The sequence below is a fragment of the Agelaius tricolor genome, unplaced genomic scaffold (assembly GCF_023055355.1).
Source record: "Agelaius tricolor isolate 1412-34295 unplaced genomic scaffold, bAgeTri1.0.p SCAF_5, whole genome shotgun sequence".
Lineage (NCBI taxonomy): Eukaryota > Metazoa > Chordata > Aves > Passeriformes > Icteridae > Agelaius > Agelaius tricolor.
The window spans coordinates 47,457,241-47,471,390 of record NW_027269265.1 but is presented as its reverse complement, the minus strand read 5'-3'; the positions used below and the strand labels follow the sequence as shown (position 1 = coordinate 47,471,390).

Sequence of the window (14,150 nt, the reverse complement as noted above, 5' to 3'; positions counted from 1 at the left end):
AGCTGTGTTCAGTCCAGCCACGAGCATATGGTGAGCCCCATGTAGGGTCTCTATGGAATTTAATGCCCCTGTTGGCAGAGCAGTGCCTGAGCAGTGCAGGGGCAGTGAAAGGTGGAGAGCAGCACAAAAGGTGCTTGCTGCTCCTATGGGCTGATGCTCCCCGGCCCCACAGGCTTATAGGTAGCCCCAAAGGTGGCCACACAGGCCACAACAATCTGACCTTATGCTAGTCCCTCTTCTTGTGGCCTCAGATAGAGCTGGGGGGCTGTCTAAAGTAAAAGGAAAAAAGTAACTGATGAGCAGAAGCTAATGCATGCTCAGAGAGAGGCAGGCTGCAAGAGCCCAGATGATCTTAGTGGAAATAACTGATAATTGCTGCAACTTGATTGACAAGTAGCTGGAGCCAATTCACAACTAAATATTTAACTTTGCACCTTTGGTCTGAAAATTCCATTTTTTTTTTCTCCCATATATGCCTACATAAATAGGATTTCTTTCCTAGCAGAGTGTGAGTGTTGACATGCTTATAACAAACAGCTTCCTCTAGAGCAAGCCTCAGGAAGGCTCACTGCTCTGCAGGTGTTTCCTTGTCTGGCTGCTGGCTTGCATCCCCAATACTCAGCTCCGTGCTCTTCTCCCAGCAAAATCTCTCTCTCACTCTTCTCAACACTGTGTAAATCTTTGCACCATTTATCAATAAGTTCCTGGGGTTTTGCCCTGGTCACACAAGAGCTGTAATTTGCCCCCAGACAGCAGAAAATTAGGGACTAGTAAGTGCAAAAACATTCATTGTAGGACAGGGATATTTTGTTGGCAGAGGTGTAAAAACACTGTTTAACACTCACCCACCCTGTGGGTTCCATCCAGCCATCCTTCGGCGCTGCCTCTTCTACAACTGTGAACAAAATGTTAACACTGCACATTTATGTAACGGGCTTCTAAAAATCAAGGAGCTGAAGGTATCTGCTTTTCTGCTTCTGAAAAATCACAGCAGGATGCCATCACATCCCTGCTGCTACACACAACACAAGCTCTGGGAGAAGAGCGTGTCCAGCTGGGCATTGCTCTGTCAGCTCCTTGTTGAAGGTGCTGCTCCTTGCAGGGGAGCTCCAGCAGCCAGTGAAATGGGAATAAAGCTCACGAGATGGCCAGTGGCTGGACACACTCTTCTCCCAGAGCTTGTGTTGTGTGTAGCAGCAGGGGCACCTACAGGATGTCCTCCAGACATCCCTCTGCAATTTTCAGGAGCAGAAAAGCAGATACCTTCATCATATATATGGTACTCCTGTCCACAACTCTGCCTTTACATTAAAAGCTGACCTGGGAAGGTGGAGCACCTAAAGATTCAGCAGTCCTGGTGGTGATGCTTTAACAGAGATTCTTTGTACCCATTGATGAGAGTTGAGCAAGTAACCCACACTAATGACATTGGCTCCTCCAATTTGTCCATGATGTTTTTTGATATGGTAGAATATCAGCAGTTAACTAGCCAATGCAGAGCAGTGTGCAAGACCCGACTACCTAATCCTTAAAAAGTGAAACCACAGACATTGCTTCCATATAAATACTCTGGTCGCTTAAACATGTCCTTAAGCATTTTTCCTGCCTCTGCTTGCATTACACCCTGAGAGGTGCCAGCCTGCTGGCCCATCAGCTGGCTGAGGTTGGTGAGCTGCTGCTTTTCCTCCAAAGGACCAAGGCCATCCTCTCCCTCCAGCACACTGCTAGGACTGGCAAGCACAAGCTTCCTGGGGATTCTCTCTTCCCAGCACTGAAAGAATTACTGAGTCCCCCCCATGGTGCAAACCCCCAATCAATGCAGGCAGCTTCATGCATGGCACAAAAAAGAGGAGGTATCCTTTTGCAAGAAATTCATCTTTATTGAAGCAACCATGAGTCACATGGGCTGCCAGCTGGCCTGAGGAATAACAGTAGCAGTAGCCTGACAGTAGCAGCTGGAGCTCACAAGGGAGATTGTCTCTTTCCAGAGATCAATATACGTGATGATACATATACATGTCTAAGTGAATACTTCCCCACTAGAAAGTGCATAAGCTGGGAAGTGCATATCATACCCAATTCCCTGCCAGACTGAGGTGTGTTGGTGACTGCCAGAAGGTAGCTTGAATATACACTGGGGCAGTTTGAACTTCATCCTGCTTCCAGTGAAGTCAACAGTGAAGCTCTGCTGGCTCCATGGGTGTGGAATGAGAAGACAGCCCTCCTTCAGCCCTTCACAACACAACTCTTGTGATGTAAAAAGGACGTGGAGTTGGACATTGTATTGTTTGACCTGGCTGCAGATCAGTCCCGTTCTCTTATAGATTTAAACTCCTGTTTGTGTGCGTAATATCAAAGTCCTTTTACCACAAGAGCACAGTGGGTTAGCAAAGCCTGATAAACACAGAGCTGGGGCCAGAAGTTACAGAATCACACAGTTTGCCAGGTTGGAAAAGACCTTGGAGATCAAGTTCAACCTATGACCTAACACCACCTTATCAACTAAACTATGCCACTGAGTGCCACGTCCAGGCTTTTTTTAAACACCTCCAGGGATGGTGACTCCACCACCTCCTTGGGCAGCCCATTCCAATGCCCAATCCCTTCTTCTGTGAAGAATTTTTCTTTAATGTCTAGCCTAAACTTCCCCTGGCACAGTTTAAGACTGTGTTCTCTCATCCTGTCACTGGTTGCCTGGGAGAAGAGACCAACCACCACCTGGCTACACCCTCCTTTCAGGCAGTTGTAGAGAGTGATAAGGTCACCCCAAGACTCCTTTTTTCCAGTCTAAATAACCCCAGCTTCCTCAGCCACTCTTCACAGGGTTTGTGTTCCAGAACCCTCACCAGCCTTCTGGATCTTCTCTGTATGTGTTTGAGTATGTCAACATCCTTCCTAAATTAAGGGGCCCAGAATTAGACACAGGTGTGGCTTAACAAGCCCCTGTGGAATCAGTGTGGCATCAAGATTTAGAAGGCTGACTAAATCCTAAGAATTGAAAAAAAAAAAAAGTTGAATTGCATTAGCAAGGAGGAATAACAGAAATGCATCCTTCTGTAGGTCAGTTGTTTCAAAACTCATTCACTACTTTCTGACTTTTTGTTCTGATCGCTACCAAAAGTTCTATAAATTTGGCAACACTTGAAAACAGAAAAACTAGCTGACAGTCATTGGATACCTATGTAGCATCCAGCATGATCAGAAAAATGCCTAAAGTTAATCATTGCAAGTTCCACTCTGGGAAAGCACATTTTGCATCAGTGGTGACACACTTCCTGTCATTTATTTACTGATAGTGCAACATTGATCCTGGGCTGCGATCCAAAGCCATCTTCCTAGAAACATTGCATCTTTGGGGGTCACAGGGAACTGCTCAGACGACAGCAAGAGAGAAGTTTGGTTTAATGCTGCGATTTTTGCTGGGCTTTTCTCTCCATTTGGTTGTAAAGAACTCCTTGTGTCCTTCTTGTGGAGCCACAGCCTGTATGTCTCCCATTGAGGGAGTCTGCATCTCTGAGCCCAGTTGTAGTGCAGGAAAGGGAAATGTGTGACACATATCCCATCACCTGATCCCACACAATACCTTCCCGGGGCAATTTGTGGGTGACTTCAGACATCTTCCTGTGCCAAGAGCTGGCTCTGCCTGGTAGGGATGCCCAGGCATCAGGTTTCTACCTCTCCCGCAGGGTGTATTTGCCTTTCCAGTACAGGTTGCTGCTGAAGTGGATGGAGAACCAGAGGAATGAAGTTAGGAACATCCCATAAACCTAAAAGGAAATAAATGAGATAGGCGTACAATTCAGTGTGTAACTGATTAGGATGTTCCATCTGTGCAAATAAGCAATCATAAATATTGCCTGTTGTCACATTTTGCTGAGGAGAGCTGGTTTTCAGTGAAGTGCTGAACACCATTTCTGACATGGAAATTTTTAAAAAAAGCAACACATGGTTAAAACATCTAATTGGAGTTAGAATAGCTCAAACCTGGCCCTAAAAATACCAAGAAATAAAATGAAACCAGGAAATTCAGATTTAATTCCTGCCACAGAACATTCCTCTATGCAAACAAACATACCTCTCATAGCTTTTTTTAAAGAGAAAAAACCCACAACACTCATGTCTTGTTTGAAGAAAAACCCCCAACAAAACAAACAAACAGACAAATGCCTAAACCAACCCCAAATAGTTATAAATGCAGAGAACAGTGTACTTCCTCTCTGTTGTGATACTCTGCCTGGTGTATCACACATCAGGATTAACACAGGCAACATACCCAAGGTAAGGCTGCTGTGGGAAGGATAATGAGGGCTTTAACAATGTGCTCTTTCTTCAAATATGCCCTAATGTGCTAATGCCTTTGCTTGCAGCTTGATCTGGGGATGTGTGTGCATTGTTGGCTGAGGGACAGTGACATCAGAGCAGCTACAGCCCTCTTTACGTGCTTCCCTTGCATCCTGCCATCACAATAGCAAACTGCACGGTGAGATTTCCTCTAGCACAGGCTTCAAAGACAGCTGCCTTATCTGGCTACAGCATCAAGCTGTGAAAAAAGTGTATCTGTTATAAAAGTGCTCCCGCTTTTATCTGAATATAGCTGCAGTGAAATTCTCCTTATACTGGAGAAAAATTGGAAAGTGACACCAAATATTCACATATGACTTTACATTTACAGCTTCATAGCAATGCCTGATGATTTTCCTAATTTACTGTTATAAAATACAAATTGTTTGTTCCTCTGGATTTTATTTAGAGGGAGAACAATCTTCTAATTCATAAATGTGTCAAGGTGGACACAGGCATAAAACAATCTCCAAATACAGTTTCAATCAAGAAAGGTCATGCCATCTGGGGAGCAGCATGGAGATATCATAGCAGACCAAACCTGCCCTCATGGTGGAGAAAGGAGTCTCCTTTCACATGCTGTTTTCTGGTGTGCATCACCACATGTTCAGAGTCCTTGTGTACAGGTAATTACAGTGATACACCTCTGCCAAGCAGTGGGTGGGCAAACAAGAAGGCTGGTTTTAATTAGTGGCCTGCTCCAGCTCCAAAGGGACCACCCTCATGCAGCCCCAGAACCCCCTCACCATGGAAAGATGCTTCTCTTGCAGCATTTAATTTTCTCTTTTGTTCTCCCCCAAATTAACTTCAGAGCCTTTCTACATGAGCCATCATCTGAAGATGATTTCACCCCTCCTCTGCATGTTACTCCTTCAAAGACAGACCCTTGGAGCCCAGACAACACACTCTTCCCCTTTCCTTTGCAGCCTAATTTTTATGAGCCTGGGAGTTACCCACACATGGCCTGAGATGTTCCTCATCAGATTCATATAGTGGTCATTAATAGGATGAGACCTTCGCCTTCTGCACAGCTCTCCAGCTCCACTGCTGGTGCTCAGTAGCTTTCAAGACCTTCCAGCTCTGGCTGCACAAGCAACTTCCCAAGTTGATCTAGGAGGCAGCAAGTTTCCTAAAATATGAAGGCTTCACTGCATCTCCATTGCTGCTGGCTTCCTACATAATTCACAAACCACCGGGGAGGTGACATGGCCTCTCACTCACAGAAGTCACACAGGCAAGCCTGAGTGGATGAAATGCAACTGCTGCATCCTACTCCCCCCTCCCAGATGCTATGCCTTGTTAGGGCACAAAAACTGTGCAGGAAGCCTCCTCCTGCAGGAAAACCCCTCCATCTAGTATCCTGTCCAGATTCCTGACCCTTTCCCAATTTCCACAGTGGAGTCCACCACTGCTTGTTTCTCTGCTGCTAGCATCCAAAATCACACAAAATTCTAGCTTCTGGGGGCTAATTTAAGATACTTTTTCCTCACTGGATCCTGTCCTGCCTTTCAGGGCCAAAACGTGAAAGGACAGACACTGTTACCGTGAAGCCAATGGCGATGCCCAGGAGTGAGAAGACAAAGTCCATGTGCTTCTTCAGAAAGTCCTGGATCTCTCGCAGGCAGTCCTGGGAAGAGAGAAACAAATACCCCTTGCAGCACTACAGCAGCTTGGTGGGAGGGCTTTATCCCCACAACAGCACTTCCACAGCCTCAGAGAGAAAGGAGGCAAGAAAGGGGTGCAGCATTGCACAGCTGGGCAGTTCTCCCTTCTGCTGCTGCAGCTTGGGAAGACAAACATCTGTGGTATCTTTTCTGTTACTACAACACGCCTACACCTACAATTTTATTGGTGTGATGCATTTTGGACTGTGGAGGATGTGTGCCTAAGTGTGGTCAAGCAAAAGCTTTTTTCTTTTCACCCACTGAAAAATGGAAAGAAGGAAATGGAAAGATAGAAAAGCAGAGCACACCGTGATGCCAAATGCATTCCCCAAGGTTACTGATGAACAGCTTGATTTTGTGAGGTGCTGCAAGCATTAATATACATTAGCCTTAAGCATACCAATGGCCCCACAGAAATCCCCGAGGTGTTAGCCAAGACAGCCATTTCAGAAATGCAAGAGCATGCCCTTGATGAAGGGATTTGCAGAAGGAAGAAAGAGCGTTCAGAGTGAATGTAGTGTGGCCACCAAACTCTGCAGTTTCCTGTGTCACACAAAGCACATCCTCCCACTCACTTCCCTGGCTCCCAAGCGAGGGAAACAGACCACTAAGTGGGAGGAATGAGTCGCCCATACGGTGAACAGCTTTGTTCTGCTCTCCCTTCCTGCTCTTAGAGCCGAGTTCCACCCAGCCCTGGGATGTGGCACTCTGGGAGGCTGTGCTTAGAAACGCTGCCCCAGCGGGCTGACGTGCGCCTGTGCATCACGGGTGCTGCTAGCACTTGACATCTTCACCTGACAACGTGTTTGTATCGCTGCAGCCGCGTGGTTTTGTTTTTCCTAGAAACACCAAATATTGATGCTGGTGGCTTTAGCTACTCTGGTGGAAGAAACATCATTGTGCAATAGATATGCTCAGAGGGTTGTAGCTTCAGTGCACAACAGTCTAATACTGGTGGCTTCTCCAGCAGCCCCACTGAGATGCTTGAAAGAGCCAGAATGAAGCATACTTGAGGAAGCTGCTGCTGGGTATCATCATCCTGCTTCATGAGCTTCTCATTTTAATACCTATTTAATGCCCTGGAGAAAATGGAATTACATCAAATTCCACATTTGCTGTTAACTGGAACACATTTTAAGTGTCAGAAATTAGTGTCATGTGGAAAAGTCAAACAGTTTTTTTTGTGCTCTGATACATGCTTGTGATATCTCACACTCTCTGCAAGCACAGGAGATGAGCAGGAAGCTCGAGGGAAGTGACAGGCTGCAAACACGAGCATTTTGAAAGCTTTCTAGAGCAGTGAAGGAGACTGCACCTGTGGGTCTGAGACCTGCTGATCCACCAGGGCTCTTCCTCCTGATTCACACAATCATAGAATGATTTGGGTTGGAAGGGACCTTAAAGATCCCATGCAGTTCCAACCCCCCAGCCATGGGCAGGGACATCTTTCCCTAGGCCAGGTTGCTCAGAGCTCCATCCCACCTGGTGTTAAACACTGTCAGGGATGGAGAATTCCTAAATTCTCTGGGCAATTTGTGCCAGTACCTCACCACTCCCACAGTATATAATTTTTTCCTAATATTTAATCTAAAACTACTGTAAGTTTCAAGACATTCCTCCTTGTCCTGTCATTACATCCCCTTGCAAAAAGTCCCTCTCCATCTTTCTTGCATCTTTCTCCTTTTCTAGAAGGACACAAGTAGGTCACCTCCATGCCATCTCTTTTCCAGGCTGAACAAAAGCAATCTTTTCAGCCATTCCTCATAGGAGAGATGCACCATCCCTCTGATCATATTGGTGGCCTCCTCTGGACTTGCTCCACCAGGTCAATATCCTTCCTGTGCTGGACCCCAGAGCTGAATGCATTACTCCCATACTGTGTCCAGTGTTATCGAAACAACAAAACCCCAACAAAACAAATCCCAACCTGTTTCAACCCTAAACTACCAAAAAGTACAATTCTCATTAACACTTTAGCACCAGTGAGGTTTTGATAGCTAGGAAGTAGAGGCACAACCCCACTATGGTGTGGGAGAATCCTTTCCCTTACCTGTCCTTCATTGTGCACTTGGTTGGGTGGGCATGTCGTGTTCTCAACATCGGTTGTGTCCCCAAAAGGAGAGTGCTTCCCACAGCAAAGGAACTGCAAGAGAGGGAGAAGTTTGCCAGGGCTCTCCCCTTGCTACCAGCTGCTGCAGCAGGAGGTGCTGGCAACGGGCCCCTGCTGCCCCAGGCAGGGCTACCCAACCAGGGTGGCAAGGAGCACAGCCCATAGGAATCAACAACTGCAGCAACGCAGGCTAAATTCAGGGGAGGTGGATGGATCTGATTGAGATCTGTGGATGGCCTCCAACTTGCTCATGCTCTCCCAGGACTCCTGCCTGGGAGTGGGGCCGAGCCCTTCCTCTGTGGTCATATTAATGCCCAGTGGCTGCTCCAGAAAGCCCAGGGATGCACAGACTCACGTTTCCAGTGATTGTTATGGGCCGAGGGGATCCCCAGCAACACCCTCTGGGGAGCTGGTTTCCTATAGCTGTGGTGCACTGGACAGTTTAGAGCTCTGACAGAAGGAAAAAAAAAAACAGGAGTAGAAAAACTGCTTCTCCATCAATTCAAGTGGCAACTAAAATAAGCAACTGGTGAAGCCAGGCATTGTGCCTGGTTCTCCTTGTCAAATGGGACCCTGGGAGTGCTGCTCCACAACCCTGAGAGCAAGCACTCCCATGCCTGGGCACGGCTCTGAGGGCCACCACCACCACTGCAAAAAGGAACATTTGACCTCTTCTGTGTTTTGAGAAGCACAGATAGAAACAGCTTGGAAAAGTACTTGTTATGATGATTTAAGAAAACACAGAAGGGTACAGGGAGTTGTGTAGGAGGCGTCTGAAAACAGCTGAGCAGGGCTGACCTCCCCATCCAGCCTTGTGTGTGCCATGAACTCACTCCCCAAACAAGCCCTGCTGTGCGAGGGAATGGCATCTCCTTTACTCAGCAGGGACTCGGGAGTTTCTCACTGTGGGGGACATCCTCACTCATCTCCTGTGGCTTTGGGGGCAAGTGACCTCCCTGTGCTCTGGGTAACCACCCTTGCCTACCTGCTGAGCTACAGAGACCAACAGCATCCTGGGTAGTGGTTTTTGGGAGCCTGATAGCAGTCTCCAGTTCTGTAAGAGGCTGTGTAGCCTCCAGTTCTCCTCAGACACAAACTTGAGGATAAACAGGAATAACCATGTGCAAATACTACTGCTGGACTATGTGGAATTCCTGCCCCTTCCTCTCTACTTGACCCAGTGCATATCCACACTCTTGTACCACAGATAGGGAGCAAGTCACAGTGGCTGCTGAGACAGAGAATATTATGGCAGCTGCAGGGCAGAAGCTTTGTAGATCTTGCACCACAGTGATGCTCAAAGAGGTGACCTTTTGTTCCTGTTGGTAATCTGGTTGGTCAGATCTGAGAAAGGAAAAATAAGAAGGGAGGAGCAGACTCCACAGCAGGCTGGAGGACTCGGTTCTTGAGGAAAAATGGCATTGCAGCATTCACGAGACAGAGCACAGGTGTCAGCCCCAGCCTGCCAAAACCCTCAGGAAGATACCCCAGGGCAAGATTTTCTCCTGCAGATAAAAGACAACTTACTGCTTCATGGATGGCAGTCAGTTCATGTCTCCTGAAGCTGGAGGTGTTCCTCCTCACCTCCTCATACACAAAATCATACACATCCATCATGCTGTCTTCCACCTGCAATGAAAGCAGAGGTCTGTAGGTACAAAACACTGACTACAGTCATCTCTGGGTGGAATTGTGCTCTTCTTGATTTCCACAGAAGCTCTCGCAAGTATAGCAATACAGGCAGTGCAGCTACTAAAATGACCCCCAGGCAGCAGCAGGAGCAGGTGTGTGACCCACCAGGCACTAAGGAGCTGGGGTCTCACCAGCTGATGGCTGGAGCTTTTGGCCAGTTTTGGATTTTGTGTCAGAGAAGAACTTGGGTGCCTGCAACCAGTGTGCCTCTGAGTCGCTCTGCCAGCCAGGGCTGACGCCATCTGCCCATCCTGAAGGTGGTACTGTGAGGACAGGCACACATGACCATGAGATGCTAGAAAACAAAAAGTGAGAGGACCTCAGAGGGTTGGTGTTACCTAAGTGGCAGAGCCATCTCTCTGAACAGAGTAAAAAAAATAATGGGAATGATTCAGTGGTGAGTCAGACCCTAAATATTTACCAAATGTGTGAGAACTTGAAGCTTGACAGATCCCAGCCAACTCCCATTCGGGTGTCAGAGAAAAAAAAATATGACAGTTGTCCTCAGTGCCTGGAGTCAAAATCTTATTTTTTCCTTTCATTTTCCCTTGCTTCCTCAGCAGCACCGGTTGAGTGCCCTGCAGTTAGTGCTTGTCTTTCAGGAGGGAAAAAATCAATGGGAGAGACAGGCAGAGTGGGTGGCCACACAGGGAAATCTCTGGGAACAGAGCCATCTCTCAGAGAGGCTTTGCAGCTCAGCCTAAGGGTTCACACTTGGAAATTCCTCTAAGGAATAAAACCCCAGCACTCTCTGCTCAGGGGTGAAACCAGGATCATTCAAGGTGGTTGCATCTATTACTGCAAGGTTGCTTTGTCCTGCCCAGCTGTCCAAAACACAAGTGACAACAGAGGGTGATAACCAGGGAGGTGGGGGGGTTGAGAAGATTATTTGTATCCAGATTGGCTCTGTGCCTCCAGGAATAGAGTTTGAAGGCACACATCAAAAGATTTTCCACAGCTATCAACATGGCATAAGAGTGACCAGTGACAGAGCTCAGATATTATGGGCCAAGAAAAAATACTCCACAGCAAAATGTGTGACACTGAGCTGTTCCACACTAGTGAGGAAGAAGGATGCTCCATTTGTCCCCCTGGGGTATCAGAGTGCATAAAGTGAGCTGGGTGCAACAGTAAGACCAGATTTCTAAACCACTTCTGCACCAACCTTCCCCACAGCAAACCTTATAACCCAATAATGAAGAAAATATCCAAGCTTTTCTAACTTCTTGTGGGCCATGAAATAGCTTTCCAGAAGCAGCAATTAAATAAATGGATTCAATAAAAAGAACGTCCATTTCCACTGAAGAATTGGATTAAGAATAATGAAAAAAAGAATAATATTTGAGCTTCTCTTGTGGAGAAAAGAGCAACAGAGCAGCAGGTTTCTTAATGTAAGCGATTATTACCTTTTAAATATCCTGATCCCAGTCTAAGATGTAGGAATAAAAACTATTTTGTGCTATGACAACATACATATGTGTTTTGGTAAGGGAACCAGTGCTGCATGCACAATATTTGTCTTTTCATATTTACCATGAGGATCAGGATGCTGAGCTTTTGTCCAAAAGGCCTAAATTTGGATGACTTTAAAAGAAAAAAATGAAAGGGTTCAAGCAAGCAGCTATGTTCAAGGAAGGGTTCAAGGGGTGAAAGCAATCCAGAAGTTTAACTACTTTCTAAAGGTCTCTTGAAATCTGGGCCAAGGAATACTGGGAGAGGTAGCTGTCTGAAGGAGAAGAGTGGATAGGAAAGATCTGAAGGAACAAAATGCCTGTAACAAAACAGTGGCTCAAAATTATTTCAGCTGTTGGAAACAATAATTGAAAAAACCACAAGCAGTTATAATTTCACAGCCAGCTCAGCTACAGTGATGGAAATGATAACGGTAATCTCCAGGTACATAATGACTACCAAAGACTTCAACTGCACCATTTCTGAGCTTGCTTCTGAGCTGACTTCTGTTACCTACTGATTTTTTCATTCTCATTTCATCAAGCAGCCTCCAAGAGCTGAAAACACAAGTCATTAAATGGAAAATGTTTAATAGCAATAATTTCCTTTTAGAATGTGTGTCTGGGCAAGCCTAAGAGTACAATTTGCTGATTAGTCATTCTCAGCATTTCTATCTTGCAATTATATCTAGCATTTATATCCAGACATTATCTGAATAGGCTATTCAGATCCTAGTAAGGGAATATCAAACTCTAAATCCATTTTTTAAAGAGTGAATAGCTTGTAGTTCCACCACATCCTCTTTCTGATTTTTGCTAGGATCATTTGATTTTGGAGGGAAAAACTGCTGTTTTCATACAACATAATGGTCTGTTTTCAAAGACTACTGCAGACAGCTTTCTCATTTAAATACTTCAGAGGTAGGTAGATGGTAAAAAATCTCAGTATTTATCACTGGCTATTTCCTTCTGTGCAGAAGACTGTGCCACAGAGCATACAAGAGGTCTGGTTTAATAAGAGAAGACATAAGAGAGCAAAACACCACGCTTAGCTGCCTGGGATGGGATTATATTTATACTCAGAGCTGCAGCCAAGCTCTGAAGCATGGGTCATGCACGGCAGCATCTACCCAGCCCAAAACATTGTGCTCGCTCATGTGTGCCTGATGATGTAAAAATTAAAGCCTGAAAGCGTGAGACAGTCACCTGGTGGTTTCATGACTTATTTGCAGCATTGCTACATCCAGCAGAAGTTCATCCCTGTATTTTCCATTGATCCAGCTCCTAGCACAGTGAAGAGCTAGACTGCAGCACTGCTTTGTAGTCAATTGCCATCCTCAACAGATTCCCACACTCCCCTGATGGGCAACTTTGAGTCCATTGCCTCAAGACAATTTTCTCTTTCTGTACCTTACACTGGTTGTTGGGGGAAAAAAACATTAAAAATACTCAGGGTGCTTTTGCTCACGTTTAAGTAACAGGATGACTGTTGAGTTTGAGGGCTTACACTGCTGCTGTTAATAATATCCTTTAAGATAAAGAGCTGTGTCCCATCACTTAAACAGTACTTAGCATGCAATGGGCAGATATAGCTGGAGAAGAGAAAGTCCATCTGTTTTTCAAAAGGTCTTTCACTCCTCCCACATATAAGCATCATAATAGTCAAGTGGATTTTCCTGTTCCTAGTGACATGCTGTGATCCACTGCTGGAAGAGTTCTGCTGGACAAAGCTCTCCCTTGGAGGGAGACTGAGCCTGCAGTGCTCATCAGTAAGAAACACCATGAGCTGAAGGTAAAGCATCAGCTGGGCTTTGGCTAAGAAAAATCTCCAGCTTGAGTGATATGGAGGTCACACCTCAAAGTAATTCTTTTCCTGGAAGAAGCTGGGTGAAATGTTCCAGCTCTAAATCAGGTAAATAATTGCTGCCTCCCACTTCTGTCTGCATTCCTTAATGAAATATTCATTTAGGAATGATATTGATGGGTTGCTGGATACAACAAATGGAAAATCACCACTGAAATGAATGCAGCTGACTCCAACTGACTCAGTAAGTACCATTTTTCACCTTAAGTAAAAGAAAAAAGGAATTTTGAGATTATTTATCATCCTCTAAATCCTTTATCTCCCAAGAAGCAGAATGTATGACTGCAGGAAGACATGTACTCTAAGCAATTGGAGTTCTTGCCTTTGGCTATTAAAACTAAAGCAAATTTCCACCTTGCCTCTTTCAAGAGGAAAATTGACATTTTTGACTTCAGTTATCAGGATAAATTTTACCTGTAACTGGATTTGGGACAGAAAGATGACACAGGGTCTGCCTTCAGTTCCTGATGCCTTTGCAAGCCAAAGATGCCAATGAATCCCAGTCCTGCTGCCAGTGAATGCCTGTGTCTAGGCAACCTGGAAGTGTCACTTAAGTGGAAACTAATGTAGACTTGCACCAAGAACAATGGTCTGAGTCTTAGTGAACCACCTTTGCAACTGCTGTTGGGTAAAAATCCCTCTGCAAACCTCAAGGCGAACACAGTGAAAGGAGATATCAGGATTGTCTCAAAGACTAAGCCACCTTCCTCCTTTCCAATAAACAGGAACACTTGGCATGGCAGAGGAGAAAGACAAGCATGGGAAGCAGGAGGAAGATCCTCTGCTCCTATGGGTCTTTGTGCCTTTGAGGAATCAAACTGAGCAGATGCAGTGCAGGCTCAGAAGAAACTGCAATCTCAGCACTTTGTGTTCTTTCAGCGTCACCACAGAGGATGCACTCGCCAGCCTCACTCAGAAATGTCCCTCTAGAGGTGGCTACTGCAGACTCCCAAGCTCAGCTATGAACCGCAAGCTAGACAATTAAGAAGTGAAACTGTAATAAAGTAGCAAACTCAGTCAAAACTCTT

At 45.7% G+C, this 14,150-nt stretch overlaps 1 protein-coding gene across 1 annotated transcript in view; it reads right to left on the bottom strand.

The window, feature by feature from the left end:
- Nucleotides 1–1,856: 1,856 nt before the first annotated feature.
- Nucleotides 1,857–14,150, bottom strand: part of TSPAN32 (tetraspanin 32) — a 31,087-nt gene continuing 18,793 nt past the window's right edge. The window contains exons 5-8 of the mRNA XM_071427749.1: nucleotides 9,643–9,744; nucleotides 8,056–8,148; nucleotides 5,885–5,968; nucleotides 1,857–3,767 (exon numbers count right to left, since the gene is read on the bottom strand). Coding sequence (XP_071283850.1) covers nucleotides 3,672–3,767; nucleotides 5,885–5,968; nucleotides 8,056–8,148; nucleotides 9,643–9,744 — 375 coding nt within the window. The 3' untranslated portion in view covers nucleotides 1,857–3,671. The remainder of the gene's footprint in view (nucleotides 3,768–5,884; nucleotides 5,969–8,055; nucleotides 8,149–9,642; nucleotides 9,745–14,150) is intronic.